Source organism: Festucalex cinctus, chromosome 9, assembly GCF_051991245.1.
Source record: "Festucalex cinctus isolate MCC-2025b chromosome 9, RoL_Fcin_1.0, whole genome shotgun sequence".
Lineage (NCBI taxonomy): Eukaryota > Metazoa > Chordata > Actinopteri > Syngnathiformes > Syngnathidae > Festucalex > Festucalex cinctus.
In genome coordinates, this window is record NC_135419.1 from 6,423,816 (window position 1) to 6,442,980 (window position 19,165).

At 40.9% G+C, this 19,165-nt stretch overlaps 1 protein-coding gene across 6 annotated transcripts in view; it reads right to left on the bottom strand.

Annotated features, from left to right (window-relative positions):
* Window positions 1–41: 41 nt before the first annotated feature.
* Window positions 42–19,165, bottom strand: part of ahnak (AHNAK nucleoprotein) — a 32,588-nt gene continuing 13,464 nt past the window's right edge. Inside the window, exons 6-7 of one of the 6 annotated variants that reach the window (XM_077532762.1) lie at window positions 15,264–18,942; window positions 42–14,858 (exon numbers count right to left, since the gene is read on the bottom strand). In XM_077532762.1, the coding sequence (XP_077388888.1) occupies window positions 877–14,858; window positions 15,264–18,942 (17,661 nt within the window). In that variant the 3' untranslated portion in view covers window positions 42–876. Of the gene's footprint in view, window positions 18,943–19,165 lie in introns of all 6 variants that reach the window. The other 5 variants (XM_077532761.1, XM_077532764.1, XM_077532765.1 and 2 more) reach the window with 5 other exon arrangements.

The following is a 19,165-nucleotide window of genomic DNA, read 5'->3' on the forward strand; positions in this document are numbered from 1 at the left end:
GAAACAAATGGAGAAATAAGGAAACATAAGTCTTCACGAAATGATATTCATTCTATACATTTTAATTAGATTATCAGACAGAATGCACACAAAGGAAAATCAAACAATTCATACTCTGCACATATCAGATCAAAACTCTCTGAAAGAAGTTAAACACACCATCAATGACATTTATTATTTGTGACATTTAATGTTGTATGAAGGGTGCAAAAGATGACCAGGCAATCTGTACAATAAACAGGTTAGAACAAAAATAATAACAGATAAAGCACAAATGTGGACAGTCTTCCAAAGATGACAAGGTGCGCTGGAAAAGATATGAATTTCTAAACATACTGACTGTGCAATTATGATCTATAAAATAAAACATCACCAAACTTAAGAGTATGTTATACAGGCCCAGCTTTAAGATGCAAAAATGATTATACAAAAATCAAAGCTTCAAACTAAAACTGGAAACTGTTTATATGTATTTGTGTTTAACTGTATAAATTGCATGTTCCTTCAAAATAACTACTTTGACTGTTCAGCGAAACAGACCCTGCATGGAATTATACCACACCCATTCAGAACAACTTGTAATTGAATGAAGCAGGACAAAATAATACCGGTAATACATTGTTAGTGGAAAATTTGGCAAGATGTGATATTCTCAATAAATCTTGACTATGTACAGGCAAACAATATTACAATACATTTTATTTACAGTTTGATAGGGTCTTAAAGTATCCCTCTCCTTTCTATCACTGGTAAGATTAAAAATGAGATGACTGCATTTTATTTGCAAACTGAGGTTTGACAATAGTATATGTCTGGTATCTGGTATATTTGGTTGGAGAGAAATATTTTGGAGCTCGAGTTTAGGTCGTCAACAATTTAATCATTTTTTGGTGATACAGACAGTTCAATTTTCGGGAACTTCAAAGCACCCCTTGACCCACTATCACTGCTAGACGTTGAGGACAATCTTGATTTTGGGGTGGCCAATGACACACCTGCACTGCCTTCCACTCCTGCTTCACCGCCTTCACCATACGTCACTTCATACGAGCCCTTTGACTTGGCGCCAAAACCTCCAAAGGTGCCAAACTTCAACTTGCCTTTTTTTCCTTTGACCTTTGGTCCCTTTAGATCTAATGAAATATCACTGCCCTCTGCTTCGAGGTGTCCTGAAGGGGAAACAACCGCAAGCCCACCCTCATCGCTCAAAGAGGAAGATCGATGTCTTGACTTCTTGAAAAGATCCAGTGATGCTGACTTGCTTTTGGGTGAAACACTGAGTCCAGCATCACCCTCGAATTGTAATTTTCCTTCTCCACTATGTACGCCGAAACCTTTAGCGACCGCTCCCTTTCCACTGGTACTCAGTTCTACCTCTGGTCCCCGAATGTCCCCTGCACTCCTGCCCTTTGCTTTTGATTTGCCAAAAAAATTAGGTATCTTCACCTTTATCTTTCCCTCACTTTGCCTTATTTCTGGATTGGAAACTGCAATATCCTGTGAACACTGAAGCTCTCCACTAGCTGCAACATTCGTTGTAAGCTTTCCAGCACCCTCCTGGCCCTCAATCTGGGGTAGACTAAAACCAAATTGTGGTAATTTGAGCTTGGGAAATGTCACTGTACCTTCAGGATATTGAAGGCCTCTAAATGTGCCGCCTACGGGAGAAATCTCAATGTCTGGTATTTTAAAATGGGGAGTCTTTAATTTCACATCTACGCCTTCGTAACTAATATTTGAACTGCTGGTAACAGGACCATGTAACTCTCCAGTAGGGGATTTCAACTCCTCAGAAAAATATCCATCACCTTTGACTTTTGGGGATTTGATATCAAGTTCGACATCAGGAAATTGAAGTTTACCAAAAATAGGCTTTTTCACTTTTGATCTTTGGACATTTATATTAGATGTTCCTGCTGTCACATCAATTGTTGGTGTCTCTGTGTCAAAATCCGGTTTCTTGGCCTTTCCTGTCACTTTAGGGATTTTAAATTTACCCCTCTTCCCCTTTATGCCGACATCGATATCAGGATATGACAAATCACCTTTCATGTTTGAACCTTCAAATCCACCTGTTGGACCCTTAACCTTTGGACCTTTGATATCCAATTCTGGTACTGACATGTCTATGTCACCTTTTAGGTCAGAACTTGCCAAATTTAAATCAACTTTTGGCATCGAGATGTTTGGCCCTGAGATTTTTGGCATCTTTAATTTTGGTCCCCTGATATTACCACTGGAATCAATGTCAATGTCTTGTCCTTCGACACGGAATTTGGGGCTTTTAACGTCACCTTTTGGGAGACTAACATGAACTTCTGGACCTTGAATGCCAACCTCAGGGACTGTGACATCAATATTAGCTTTGGGAACATTGACGTCAATGTCAGTGCTCTCCAGTTGTGAACCTTTGAAGCCAAACTGAGGCATTTTTAATCTAGGAATTTCAAATCCACCCATAGAGCCCTTAATGTCAACATTTGGATCTTTGATCTCCATTCCTGGGGCTTTTATCTCTCCCTCTAAATTGGGTACTGACAAATCTATATCGCCTTTGACTTTTGGACTTTTCAAATTAAAATCAGGCATGGAGATGTTCGATCCAGAGATTTTTGGCATCTTGAATTTAGGTCCCTTGATCTTTCCACTTGGACTGTCTATGTCACTTTCCAATTTTGGGCCTTGAATGTTCAAATCTGCTTTGGGAAGATTTACTTCAACTGCTGGCCCTTTGCATTCAACCTCAGGGACTTTAACATCAATATTGGCCTTGGGAAGTTTTATGTCAATGTCAGGGCTCTCCAATTTTGGACCTTTGAAGCCAAATTGCGGCATTTTTAATTTAGGAATTTGAAATCCACCCGTAGAACCCTTAATGTCAACATTTGGATCTTTGATATCCATTCCTGGGGCTTTTATCTCTGTCTCAAAATTAGGTACTGTCAAATCTATGTCACCTTGGAGACTTGGACCTTTCACATTGAAGTCAGGCATGGAGATGTTTGATCCAGAGATTTTTGGCATCTTGAATTTAGGTCCCTTGACCTTTCCACTGGCACTTTCAATGTCAACATCTGGTATGTCACTTTCCAATTTTGGGCCCTGAATGTTCAAATCTGCTTTGGGAAGATTTACTTCAACTTCTGACCCTTTGAATTCAACTTCAGGGACTTTGACATCAATATTGGCCTTGGGAAGTTTGATGTCAATGTCAGGCCCCTCAAAGGTCGGTCCTTTAATGCCAAATCCTGGCATTTTGATTTTTGGCATTTCAACTCCAGTCTTTGGACCCTTAAGGTCAACTTTTGGGCCTTTGATATGCATTTGTGGTGCTTCAAATTCTCCCTCAGTATTTGGTACTGATATATCAACATCACCTTTGAGTTTAGGACTGGTCAGGTGAAAATCCACATCAGGAAATGAAATGTGGGGTCCCGAGAGTTTTGGCATCTTGAATTTTGGTCCCTTGATCTTACCACTAGGACTGTCAATGTCAACATCTGGCCCTTCAAAATCCAACTCTGGGCCTTTAATGGCCAAATCAGCTCTGGGTAGACTGAAATCAACATTGGGGCCTTTCATGTCAACCTCAGGCACATGAATACTAGTCTTGGACATGGTTATGTCAGCTTCTGGAACCTCCAGTTTTGGACCTTGTAAGCTAAAGTCTGTCATTTTCATTTTTGGCAATTCAAGTCCACTGTTGGGTCCCTTAATGTCAATTTTGGGGCCTTTAAGTTCCATTTCTGGTGTTTTTAAATCACCTTCAACATGTGGTAGTCCCACGTCTACATCACCTTTGAGTGTAGGTCCTTTTAGATTCAAATTGAGATTTGGCATTTTGATGTTTGGTCCAGAGATATTTGGAATCTTGAACTTTGATCCCTTGATCTTCCCACTGGGACTGTCAATATCAACATCTGGACCTTCAATACCTACGTTGGGTCCCTTAATAGCCACATTACCTTTGGGCAGACTCAAATCAACATCTGGCCCATGAATATCAACCTCGGGGAGGTTGACATCAATATCAGCCTTGGGAAACTTGATGTCACTATTTGGTCCCTGTAATTTTGGACCTTTTACATCAGCAGTTGGTACTTTTATATCTATGTCAGCCTTCGGAAGTGACATGCTTGTGTCAACTTTGACTTTGGGACTTTCAAGATTAAAATCAACATCTGGAAGAGAAAATTTTGTTGCTGGAAAAGATGGCATTTTGAGCTTTGTTCCTTTGATTTTTACATTAGGATCCCCAATTTTTACTTCTGGTCCTTCAATGTCCACTTCTGGAAAATGTATTTCTCCACTACTCTTGGTCAGATTAAGATCAGCTCCTGGAATTTCAACCTTCGGAACCTTGAAACCAAATTTTGGCATCTTAAATTTGGATTCTTTAATTTTGGGGCCTGTTACATCCATTTCTGCATCCAGTCCTTCAATGCTGCCAGTCTTCCCTGTGATGTTTATATTTCCTTGTGTCTGTTTTAGATCAAATTCTGGATTCTTTATCTTTGGGCTCTTGAATCCAAACTTTGGCATTTTGAATTTAGATTTCTTAGTGCTGATTCCTGGAACGTCAACTGTAACATCTTCCACATCAAGCTCAGCTTTTGGCAAATGAATGTTTCCTTCACCAACGCCCTTTAATTTGGGAATGCTTATGTCAAATTCAGGACTCTCCAAGTCAACTTTGGGAAGACTGACATCAATACCTGCAGTTTGAATATCAATCCCAGGAACCTGAATGTCACCTTTTAGCTTTGGTCCTTTGAAACCAAATTGGGGCATTTTCATTTTAGGCAATTCAAATCCAGGTCCCTTAACGTCAACTTGTGATCCTCCTTTAATGTTCATTTCCGGCACTTTGATATCTCCCTCAATAGTTGGTAAAGAAACATCAACATCACCTTTAACTTCAGGGCCTTTCACATTAAGACCCAGATTTGGCATGGTGATATTTGCTCCTGACATTTTGGGCATTTTAAATTTAGGTCCCTTGATCTTCCAACCTGGACTGTCAATATCAACATCTGGTACTTCAACATCAAGATCTGGCCCTTTGATTGTTACATCAGTTTTGGGGAGACTGACATCAACTTCAGGGACCTTGATGTCAACATTAGGCTTGGGAAGGTTGATGTCAAAATCAGGACCCTCTAGTTTTGGAACTTTAATGCCAAATTTTGGCATACTGATTTTTGGCATTTCCAATCCAGTCCTGGGGGTTTTAATGTCAACTTTTGGGCCTTTGATGTCCAATTCTGGCACATTAATATCACCTTCAATTTTTGGTACTGACACATCAACATCACCTTTGACTTTAGGACCTTTTAGATGGAAATCCACAGTTGGCATTTTAATATTTGGACCTGAGATGTTTGGCATCTTCATTTTCGGTCCCTTGATTTTCCAACCTGGACTGCCGATGTCAACATCTGGTACTTCAACATCTATATCAGGACCCTTGATGTCTACATCAGTTTTGGGGAGACTGACATCAACGTCAGGGACCTTGATGTCAACATTAGGCTTGGGAAGGTTGATGTCAAAATCAGGACCCTCGAGATTTGGATCTTTAATGCCAAATTTTGGCATACTGATTTTTGGCATTTCAAATCCAGTCTTGGGGCCTTTAATGTCAAATTTTGGACCTTTGATGTCCAATTCTGGCGCTTTAATATCACCTTCAATATTTGGTACTGACACATCAACATCACCTTTGACTTTGGGACCTTTTAGATGGAAATCCAAACTTGGCATGTTAACGTTGGGACCTGAGATGTTTGGCATCTTCAATTTAGGTCCCTTTATCTTCCAACCTGGACTGCCAATGTCAACATCTGGTACTTCAACATCAATATCAGGACCCTTGATGTCTACATCAGTTTTGGGGAGACTGACATCAACTTCAGGGACCTTGACATCAATATTGGCCGTTGGAAGGTTGATGTCAACATCAGGACCCTCCCGTTTTGAGCCTTTGAATCCAAATTTTGGCATACTGATCTTTGGCATTTCAAATCCAGTCTTGGGGCCTTTAATGTCAACTTTTGGGCCTTTGATGTCCAATTCTGACGCTTTAATATCACCTTCAATATTTGGTACTGACACATCAACATCACCTTTGACTTTAGGACCTTTTAGATGGAAATCCAAACTTGGCACGTTAACGTTTGGACCTGAGATGTTTGGCATCTTCAATTTAGGTCCCTTTATCTTCCAACCTGGACTGCCAATGTCAACATCTGGTACTTCAACATCTATATCAGGACCCTTGATGTCTAAATCAGTTTTGGGGAGACTGACATCAACGTCAGGGACCTTGATGCCAACATTAGGCTTGGGAAGGTTGATGTCAAAATCAGGAGCCTCGAGATTTGGACCTTTAATGCCAAATTTTGGCATACTGATTTTTGGCATTTCAAATCCAGTCTTCGGGCCTTTAATATCAACTTTTGGGCCTTTGATGTCCAATTCTGGCGCTTTAATATCACCTTCAATATTTGGTACTGACACATCAACATCACCTTTGACTTTAGGACCTTTTAGATGGAAATCCAGACTTGGCATTTTAATATTTGGGCCTGAGATGTTTGGCATCTTCATTTTCGGTCCCTTGATTTTCCAACCTGGACTGCCGATGTCAACATCTGGTACTTCAACATCTATATCAGGACCCTTGATGTCTACATCAGTTTTGGGGAGACTGACATCAACGTCAGGGACCTTGATGTCAACATTAGGCTTGGGAAGGTTGATGTCAAAATCAGGACCCTCGAGATTTGGATCTTTAATGCCAAATTTTGGCATACTGATTTTTGGCATTTCAAATCCAGTCTTGGGGCCTTTAATGTCAACTTTTGGACCTTTGATGTCCAATTTTGGCGCTTTAATATCACCTTCAATATTTGGTACTGACACATCAACATCACCTTTGACTTTGGGACCTTTTAGATGGAAATCCAAACTTGGCATGTTAACGTTTGGACCTGAGATGTTTGGCATCTTCAATTTAGGTCCCTTTATCTTCCAACCTGGACTGCCAATGTCAACATCTGGTACTTCAACATCTATATCAGGACCCTTGATGTCTAAATCAGTTTTGGGGAGACTGACATCAACTTCAGGGACCTTGATGTCAACATTAGGCTTGGGAAGGTTGATGTCAAAATCAGGAGCCTCGAGATTTGGACCTTTAATGCCAAATTTTGGCATACTGATTTTTGGCATTTCAAATCCAGTCTTCGGGCCTTTAATATCAACTTTTGGGCCTTTGATGTCCATGTCCAATTCTGGCGCTTTAATATCACCTTCAATATTTGGTACTGACACATCAACATCACCTTTGACTTTAGGACCTTTTAGATGGAAATCCAGACTTGGCATTTTAATATTTGGACCTGAGATGTTTGGCATCTTCATTTTTGGTCCCTTGATTTTCCAACCTGGACTCCCGATGTCAACATCTGGTACTTCAACATCTATATCAGGACCCTTGATGTCAACATCAGTTTTGGGGAGACTGACATCAACGTCAGGGACCTTGATGTCAACATTAGGCTTGGGAAGGTTGATGTCAAAATCAGGACCCTCGAGATTTGGATCTTTAATGCCAAATTTTGGCATACTGATTTTTGGCATTTCAAATCCAGTCTTGTGGCCTTTAATATCAACTTTTGGGCCTTTGATGTCCAATTCTGGCGCTTTAATATCACCTTCAATATTTGGTACTGACACATCAACATCACCTTTGACTTTAGGACCTTTTAGATGGAAATCCAGACTTGGCATTTTAATATTTGGACCTGAGATGTTTGGCATCTTCATTTTCGGTCCCTTGATTTTCCAACCTGGACTGCCGATGTCAACATCTGGTACTTCAACATCTATATCAGGACCCTTGATGTCAACATCAGTTTTGGGAAGGTTGATGTCAAAATCAGGACCCTTGAGATTTGGATCTTTAATGCCAAATTTTGGCATACTGATTTTTGGCATTTCAAATCCAGTCTTGGGGCCTTTAATGTCAACTTTTGGACCTTTGATGTCCAATTCTGGCGCTTTAATATCACCTTCAATATTTGGTACTGACACATCAACATCACCTTTGACTTTGGGACCTTTTAGATGGAAATCCAAACTTGGCATGTTAACGTTTGGACCTGAGATGTTTGGCATCTTCAATTTAGGTCCCTTTATCTTCCAACCTGGACTGCCAATGTCAACATCTGGTACCTCAACTTCTATATCAGGACCCTTGATGTCTAAATCAGTTTTGGGGAGACTGACATCAACTTCAGGGACCTTGATGTCAACATTAGGCTTGGGAAGGTTGATGTCAAAATCAGGAGCCTCGAGATTTGGACCTTTAATGCCAAATTTTGGCATACTGATTTTTGGCATTTCAAATCCAGTCTTGGGGCCTTTAATGTCAAATTTTGGACCTTTGATGTCCAATTCTGGCGCTTTAATATCACCTTCAATATTTGGTACTGACACATCAACATCACCTTTGACTTTAGGACCTTTTAGATGGAAATCCACACTTGGCATTTTAATATTTGGACCTGAGATGTTTGGCATCTTCATTTTCGGTCCCTTGATTTTCCAACCTGGACTGCCGATGTCAACATCTGGTACTTCAACATCTATATCAGGACCCTTGATGTCAACATCAGTTTTGGGGAGACTGACATCAACGTCAGGGAGCTTGATGTCAACATTAGGCTTGGGAAGGTTGATGTCAAAATCAGGACCCTCGAGATTTGGATCTTTAATGCCAAATTTTGGCATACTGATTTTTGGCATTTCAAATCCAGTCTTGTGGCCTTTAATATCAACTTTTGGGCCTTTGATGTCCAATTCTGGCGCTTTAATATCACCTTCAATATTTGGTACTGACACATCAACATCACCTTTGACTTTAGGACCTTTTAGATGGAAATCCAGACTTGGCATTTTAATATTTGGACCTGAGATGTTTGGCATCTTCATTTTCGGTCCCTTGATTTTCCAACCTGGACTGCCGATGTCAACATCTGGTACTTCAACATCTATATCAGGACCCTTGATGTCAACATCAGTTTTGGGGAGACTGACATCAACTTCAGGGACCTTGATGTCAACATTAGCCTTGGGAAGGTTGATGTCAAAATCAGGACCCTCGAGATTTGGACTGTTAATGCCAAATTTTGGCATACTGATTTTTGGCATTTCAAATCCAGTCTTCGGGCCTTTAATGTCAACTTTTGGGCCTTTGATGTCCAATTCTGGCGCTTTAATATCACCTTCAATATTTGGTACTGACACATCAACATCACCTTTGACTTTGGGACCTTTTAGATGGAAATCCAAACTTGGCATGTTAACGTTTGGACCTGAGATGTTTGGCATCTTCAATTTTGGTCCCTTTATCTTCCAACCTGGACTGCCGATGTCAACATCTGGTACTTCAACATCTATATCAGGACCCTTGATGTCTAAATCAGTTTTGGGGAGACTGACATCAACGTCAGGGAGCTTGATGTCAACATTAGGCTTGGGAAGGTTGATGTCAAAATCAGGAGCCTCGAGATTTGGACCTTTAATGCCAAATTTTGGCATACTGATTTTTGGCATTTCGAATCCAGTCTTCGGGCCTTTAATGTCAACTTTTGGGCCTTTGAAGTCCAATTCTGGTGCTTTAATATCACCTTCAATATTTGGTACTGACACATCAACATCACCTTTGACTTTAGGACCTTTTAGATGGAAATCCAGACTTGGCATTTTAATATTTGGACCTGAGATGTTTGGCATCTTCATTTTCGGTCCCTTGATTTTCCAACCTGGACTGCCAATGTCAACATCTGGTCCTTCAATGTCGAGATCTGGACCTTTGATGTTTACATCAGTTTTGGGAAGACTGACATCAACGTCAGGGACCTTGATGTCAACATTAGGCTTGGGAAGGTTGATGTCAAAATCAGGAGCCTCGAGATTTGGACCTTTAATGCCAAATTTTGGCATACTGATTTTTGGCATTTCGAATCCAGTCTTCGGGCCTTTAATGTCAACTTTTGGGCCTTTGAAGTCCAATTCTGGTGCTTTAATATCACCTTCAATATTTGGTACTGACACATCAACATCACCTTTGACTTTAGGACCTTTTAGATGGAAATCCAGACTTGGCATTTTAATATTTGGACCTGAGATGTTTGGCATCTTCATTTTCGGTCCCTTGATTTTCCAACCTGGACTGCCAATGTCAACATCTGGTCCTTCAATGTCGAGATCTGGACCTTTGATGTTTACATCAGTTTTGGGAAGACTGACATCAACTTCAGGGACATTGACATCAATATTGGCCTTTGGAAGGTTGATGTCAATGTCATGGCCCTCCATTTTTGGACCTTTAAAGCCAAATTCTGGCATACTGATTTTTGGCATTTCAAATCCAGTCTTGGTGCCCTTAATGTCAACTTTGGGACCTTTGATATCCACTTCCGGAGCGTTAATATCTCCTTTGATATTTGGTCCTGATACATCAACATCACCTTTCAGTTTGGGGCCTTTAACATGGAAATCTACATCAGGCAAGGAAATGCTTGGTCCTGAAATTTTTGGCATCTGGAATTTCGGTCCTTTGATTTTACTATTTGGACTGTCAATATCAACATCTGGTCCTTGTATGTCCAATTCAGCACGCTTCAGTTTCAAATCAGCTTTCGGAAGACTGACATTCACTTGAGGCCCTTGAGTGTCTAGTCCCGAGGCCTTGATGTCAATATTAGCCTTGGGGGGTTTTATGTCAATATCAGGAGCTTCCAGTTTTTTACCTTTAAAGCCAAAGTCCGGCATTTTAAACTTTGGTAATCCAAAACCACTCCTAGATCCCTTAATGTCAACTTTGGGGCCTTTGATATCCACTTCCGGGGCTTTCATACCTCCTTCAACATCTGGTACTGACACGTCAACATCACCTTTGAGTTTTGGCCCTTTCAGTTGGAAATCCACATCAGGCATGGAGATGGTTGGCAACTTGAATTTTGGTCCCTTGATCTTTCCACTGGGACTGTCTATTTCAAAATCTGGTCCTTTTATGTCCACATTTAGATCTTTGATGTCTAAATCAGCTTTTGGGAGATTTACATGAACTTCTGTGCCCTTAAGTTCAACTTCAGGTACTTTGACATCAATGTTGGCATTGGGAAGGTTGACATCGACATCAGGGGCCTCCAGTTTTGGGCCTTTGAGGCCAAATTTTGGCAAACTGATTTTTGGCATTTCAAATCCCGTCTTGGGTCCTTTAATATCAACTTTGGGGCCTTTGATATCCATTTCAGGAGATTTGATATCTCCCTCAACTTTTGGTATTGCGATGTCAACATCACCTTTGAGTTTAGGGCCTTTTAGATGGAAGTCCACATCAGGCATGGAGATGCTTGGTATCTTAAATTTTGGTCCTTTGATCTTTCCACTGGGACTGTCTATGTCAAGAGCTGGTCCTTTGATGTCAGTGTTAAAATCTTTTATATCCAAATCAGTTTTCGGGATATTTACATCAACTTTCGGGCCATGAAGGTCAACTTCTGGGATTGTAACATCAATATTAGCTTTCGGAAGATTGACGTCAAGATCAGGATCGTCCAGCTTTGGACTTTTTAAGCCAAATTTAGGCATCTTCAATTTAGGTCCCTTGATCTTCCAACCTGGACTGCCGATGTCAACATCTGGTACTTCAACATCTATATCAGGACCCTTGATGTCTACATCAGTTTTGGGGAGACTGACATCAACTTCAGGGACTTTTACATCAATATTGGCCGTTGGAAGGTTGATGTCAACATCAGGAGCCTCGAGATTTGGACCTTTAATGCCAAATTTTGGCATACTGATTTTTGGCATTTCAAATCCAGTCTTCGGGCCTTTAATGTCAACTTTTGGGCCTTTGATGTCCAATTCTGGCGCTTTAATATCACCTTCAATATTTGGTACTGACACATCAACATCACCTTTGACTTTAGGACCTTTTAGATGGAAATCCAGACTTGGCATTTTAATATTTGGACCTGAGATGTTTGGCATCTTCATTTTCGGTCCCTTGATTTTCCAACCTGGACTGCCGATGTCAACATCTGGTACTTCAACATCTATATCAGGACCCTTGATGTCTACATCAGTTTTGGGGAGACTGACATCAACGTCAGGGACCTTGATGTCAACATTAGGCTTGGGAAGGTTGATGTCAAAATCAGGAGCCTCGAGATTTGGACCTTCAATGCCAAATTTTGGCATACTGATTTTTGGCATTTCAAATCCAGTCTTCGGGCCTTTAATATCAACTTTTGGGCCTTTGATGTCCAATTCTGGCGCTTTAATATCACCTTCAATATTTGGTACTGACACATCAACTTCACCTTTGACTTTGGGACCTTTCAGATGGAAATCCAAACTTGGCATGTTAACGTTTGGACCTGAGATGTTTGGCATCTTCAATTTAGGTCCCTTTATCTTCCAACCTGGACTGCCGATGTCAACATCTGGTACCTCAACATCTATATCAGGACCCTTGATGTCTAAATCAGTTTTGGGGAGAGTGACATCAACTTCAGGGACCTTGATGTCAACATTAGGCTTGGGAAGGTTGATGTCAAAATCAGGAGCCTCGAGATTTGGAACTTTAATGCCAAATTTTGGCATACTGATTTTTGGCATTTCAAATCCAGTCTTCGGGCCTTTAATATCAACTTTTGGGCCTTTGATGTCCAATTCTGGCGCTTTAATATCACCTTCAATATTTGGTACTGACACATCAACATCACCTTTGACTTTAGGACCTTTTAGATGGAAATCCAAACTTGGCATCTTAACGTTTGGACCCGAGATGTTTGGCATCTTCAATTTAGGCCCCTTTATCTTCCAACCTGGACTTCCGATGTCAACATCTGGTACTTCAACATCTATATCAGGACCCTTGATGTCTACATCAGTTTTGGGGAGACTGACATCAACTTCAGGGACCTTGACATCAATATTGGCCGTTGGAAGGTTGATGTCAACATCAGGAGCCTCGAGATTTGGACCTTTAATGCCAAATTTTGGCATACTGATTTTTGGCATTTCAAATCCAGTCTTGGGGCCTTTAATGTCAACTTTTGGACCTTTGATGTCCAATTTTGGCGCTTTAATATCACCTTCAATATTTGGTACTGACACATCAACATCACCTTTGACTTTGGGACCTTTTAGATGGAAATCCAAACTTGGCATGTTAACGTTTGGACCTGAGATGTTTGGCATCTTCAATTTAGGTCCCTTTATCTTCCAACCTGGACTGCCAATGTCAACATCTGGTACTTCAACATCTATATCAGGACCCCTGATGTCTAAATCAGTTTTGGGGAGACTGACATCAACTTCAGGGACCTTGATGTCAAGATTAGGCTTGGGAAGGTTGATGTCAAAATCAGGAGCCTCGAGATTTGGACCTTTAATGCCAAATTTTGGCATACTGATTTTTGGCATTTCAAATCCAGTCTTCGGGCCTTTAATATCAACTTTTGGGCCTTTGATGTCCATGTCCAATTCTGGCGCTTTAATATCACCTTCAATATTTGGTACTGACACATCAACATCACCTTTGACTTTAGGACCTTTTAGATGGAAATCCAGACTTGGCATTTTAATATTTGGACCTGAGATGTTTGGCATCTTCATTTTCGGTCCCTTGATTTTCCAACCTGGACTGCCGATGTCAACATCTGGTACTTCAACATCAATATCAGGACCCTTGATGTCTACATCAGTTTTGGGGAGACTGACATCAACTTCAGGGACCTTGACATCAATATTGGCCGTTGGAAGGTTGATGTCAACATCAGGAGCCTCGAGATTTGGACCTTTAATGCCAAATTTTGGCATACTGATTTTTGGCATTTCAAATCCAGTCTTCGGGCCTTTAATATCAACTTTTGGGCCTTTGATGTCCATGTCCAATTCTGGCGCTTTAATATCACCTTCAATATTTGGTACTGATACATCAACATCACCTTTGACTTTAGGACCTTTTAGATGGAAATCCAGACTTGGCATTTTAATATTTGGACCTGAGATGTTTGGCATCTTCATTTTCGGTCCCTTGATTTTCCAACCTGGACTGCCGATGTCAACATCTGGTACTTCAACATCAATATCAGGACCCTTGATGTCTACATCAGTTTTGGGGAGACTGACATCAACTTCAGGGACCTTGACATCAATATTGGCCGTTGGAAGGTTGATGTCAACATCAGGAGCCTCGAGATTTGGACCTTTAATGCCAAATTTTGGCATACTGATTTTTGGCATTTCAAATCCAGTCTTCGGGCCTTTAATGTCAACTTTTGGGCCTTTGATGTCCAATTCTGGCACCTTAACATCACCTTCAATATTTGGTACTGACACATCAACATCACCTTTGACTTTTGGACCTTTTAGATGGAAATCCAAACTTGGCATCTTAACGTTTGGACCTGAGATGTTTGGCATCTTCAATTTAGGTCCCTTTATCTTCCAACCTGGACTGCCGATGTCAACATCTGGTACTTCAACATCTATATCAGGACCCTTGATGTCTACATCAGTTTTGGGGAGACTGACATCAACGTCAGGGACCTTGATGTCAACATTAGGCTTGGGAAGGTTGATGTCAAAATCAGGAGCCTCGAGATTTGGACCTTTAATGCCAAATTTTGGCATACTGATTTTTGGCATTTCAAATCCAGTCTTCGGGCCTTTAATATCAACTTTTGGGCCTTTGATGTCCAATTCTGGCGCTTTAATATCACCTTCAATATTTGGTACTGACACATCAACATCACCTTTGACTTTAGGACCTTTTAGATGGAAATCCAGACTTGGCATTTTAATATTTGGACCTGAGATGTTTGGCATCTTCATTTTCGGTCCCTTGATTTTCCAACCTGGACTGCCGATGTCAACATCTGGTACTTCAACATCTATATCAGGACCCTTGATGTCTACATCAGTTTTGGGGAGACTGACATCAACGTCAGGGACCTTGATGTCAACATTAGGCTTGGGAAGGTTGATGTCAAAATCAGGACCCTCGAGATTTGGACCTTTAATGCCAAATTTTGGCATACTGATTTTTGGCATTTCAAATCCAGTCTTCGGGCCTTTAATGTCAACTTTTGGGCCTTTGATGTCCAATTCTGGCACCTTAACATCACCTTCAATATTTGGTACTGACACATCAACATCACCTTTGACTTTTGGACCTTTTAGATGGAAATCCAAACTTGGCACGTTAACGTTTGGACCTGAGATGTTTGGCATCTTCAATTTAGGTCCCTTTATCTTCCAACCTGGACTGCCGATGCCAACATCTGGTACTTCAACATCTATATCAGGACCCTTGATGTCTACATCAGTTTTGGGGAGACTGACATCAACTTCAGGGACTTTTACATCAATATTGGCCGTTGGAAGGTTGATGTCAACATCAGGGCCCTCCCGTTTTGAGCCTTTGAATCCAAATTTTGGAATACTGATTTTTGGCATTTCAAATCCAGTTTTGGGACCTTTAATGTCAATTTTTGGGCCTTTGATGTCTACTTCTGGTGCTGAAATATTGCCCTCGATATTTGGTACAGAAACATCAACATCACCTTTGAATTTAGGACCTTTTAGATCTAAATCCACACTTGGCATCTTAACGTTTGGACCCGAGATGTTTGGCATTTTAAATTTAGGTCCCTTTATCTTCCAACCTGGACTGTCAATATCAACATCTGGTACTTCAACATCAAGATCTGGACCCTTGATTGTTACATCAGTTTTGGGGAGACTGACATCAACGTCAGGGACCTTGATGTCAACATTAGGCTTGGGAAGGTTGCTGTCAAAATCAGGACCCTCGAGATTTGGACCTTTAATGCCAAATTTTGGCATACTGATTTTTGGCATTTCAAATCCAGCCTTCGGGCCTTTAATGTCAACTTTTGGGCCTTTGATGTCCAATTTTGGCGCTTTAATATCACCTTCAATATTTGGTACTGACACATCAACATCACCTTTGACTTTAGGACCTTTTAGATGTAAATCCACACCTGGCACGTTAACATTTGGAGCCGAGATGTTTGGCATCTTCAATTTAGGCCCCTTTATCTTCCAACCTGGACTGCCGATGTCAACATCTGGTACTTCAACATCTATATCAGGACCCTTGATGTCTACATCAGTTTTGGGGAGACTGACATCTACTTCAGGGACCTTGATGTCAACATTAGGCTTGGGAAGGTTGATGTCAAAATCAGGAGCCTCGAGATTTGGAACTTTAATGCCAAATTTTGGCATACTGATTTTTGGCATTTCAAATCCAGTCTTCGGGCCTTTAATGTCAACTTTTGGGCCTTTGATGTCCAATTCTGGCACCTTAACATGACCTTCAATATTTGGTACTGACACATCAACATCACCTTTGACTTTAGGACCTTTTAGATGTAAATCCAAACTTGGCACGTTAACATTTGGACCCGAGATGTTTGGCATCTTCAATTTAGGCCCCTTTATCTTCCAACCTGGACTGCCAATGTCAACATCTGGTACTTCAACATCAAAATCTGGACCCTTTATGTCTACATCAGTTTTGGGGAGACTGACATCAACTTCAGGGACCTTGATACCTATATTGGCTTTTGGTAGGTTGATGTCGAAATCAGGACCCTCCATTTTTGGACCTTTAAAGCCAAATTCTGGCATTTTGATGCTGGGCATTTCAAATCCAGGCTTGGGGCCTTTAATGTCAACTTTTGGGCCTTTGATGCCCACTTCTGGTTCTGTAATATTGCCCTCAATATTTGGGAAAGAAACATCACCTTTGATTTTAGGAGCTTCAACATTGAAATCCAGATTTGGCATCTTGATACTTGGACCTGATATTTTTGGCATCTTCACTTTCGGTCCCTTGATCTTCAGACCTGGACCTCCAACAAAGTCAACATCTGGTACTTCAACATCAAAATCTGGACCCTTTATGTCTACATCAGTTTTGGGGAGACTGACATCAACTCCAGGGATCTTGACATCTATATTGGCCGTGGGTAGGTTGATGTCAACATCAGGACTGTCCAGTTTTGGACCTTTAAAGCCAAATTCTGGCATTTTGATTTTGGGCATTTCAAATCGAGATTCGGGGCCCTCAATGTCAACTTTGGGGCCTTTAATATCCACTTCAGGCACTTTGCCCTCAATATTTGGGACAGAAACATCAACATCACCTTTGACTTTAGGACCTTTCAGATGTAAATCCAAACTTGGCATTTTGATATTTGGACCTGAGATGTTTGGCATTTTCACTTTTGGCCCCTTGATGTTCCACTCTGGACCAGCAATGTCGACATCAGTTACTTCAACATTTAAATCAGGACCCTTGATGTCTACGTCAGGTTTGGGGAGACTGACTTCAACTTCAGGGACCTTGATGTCAATATTAGTCTTGGGATGCTTGATGTAAAAATCAGGACTCTCCATTTTTTTACCTTTAATGCCAAATTCTGGCATATTTATTTTAGGCATTTCAAATTCAGTCTTGGGGCCTTTAATGTCAACTTTTGGACCTTTGATGTACATTTCTGATGCTTCTATATCTCCTTCAATATTTGGTACTGACATGTCAACATTTCCTTTGACTTCTGGACCTTTCAAATGTAAATCCACCTCAGGCATCGAGTTGTCTGGTCCTGAGATATTTGGCACTTTCAATTCTGGTCCCTTGATTTTGGCGTTGATACTGCCAATATGACGTCCCTCTGTCGGTGGTACAGACAAATCAGGGCCCTGAAGATCCAAACTATCTTTTGGGGAACTGACATCAACTGTAGCACCTTGAATGCCAACCTCAGGGACCTTGATGCCAATATTAGCCTTGGGAAGTTTGCTACCAATGTCAGAAGTCTCCAGACCTGGTCCCTTGCCACCTGAAGAAACCTTTATGTCAACTTTGGGAACATATTTACTAGTCTTTGTGCCTTCTCCTTTTAGTCTTTCAGTGTTTACCTCTGGACCCTGGATTACCACACCTGGTACTTTTGCATTCCCATCCATCTCTGGAGTTGACACGTTTACTTTTCCTTTAATTTGTGAGCCTGTCTGCCTTAACACAATTTCAGGAGTTTTTACATCAAAATTTGAACTTTTTGTTCCAATTGATGTTATATTTATTTGAGGCATATTGAAATCCCCTTCTTTCTGCTCAAGAGTTATATCTGGGCCATGACCATACTTTTTTGTTTGAATGCTGACGTTAGTACTTGCGGAAGGGCCTTTCAGTTCACTTTCAGCAGCTGGATAACCTCCGCTCAGTGAGATGTTTGGAATGTGAATGGAGCCGGAATCCTTTGCATGTGGGTGGCTAACAGTAATTTCAGGTAACGTCACCTTTGCTCCCTCACCCTCTTGTGTTTTATCTATGGATGTCACAAAACTTTGCTTTCCTTTTTCTGGTACAGACACACAAATTGAGCCTCCATTGTCATTATCTGTTCTAAATACCTCACTACCTTCTATTCCTCCCTTTGAAACATGCCTACTACCAGTGTTTGAACTTTCCTTTAGCTTGTAAGAGACATTGCCCAGGTCAAAAACTCCTCCTTCAGGTCCCACTTTACCCGAAGGGCTGCCATGTGAGATTCTTATACCGAGAGAGCCATCCCCTGACTCTTGCCTTTGACCCTTGAAAACTGGACTTGAAAGCTCAAGTTGCTCACTTATGCCAGCCGGCATATCCACAGTGTAGGTGGTGATACGGCGGGTGACAGTTGTAATCGTGCTGCCGTCGCTACTTGTGCTGCTATGCCGCTCCGTGCGAACATCTACACCTTCAGCAAGGTCTTCAGACTTGAGCCTCGGTTTGATCTTCCTTGTGTAAATCCTTTTATAGTCCTCATCATCTCCACTCTGTTCAAAGACAAATACAAGGCATACGGCATTGGAGTAGTACTAATGTGCGCATTACAAAATAGCAAAGAAGAATGTTGAAGTACTACATTATTTATCAATATGCAAACTGTAAATACAACACAAAGTGTACCTGTCCAGTATTTGTTTTGTTTTGTTTTAATTCTTTTTTTTTAATAATTATAAGACATAAGATCTGACTTACTCTCTAACCCTGAATAAA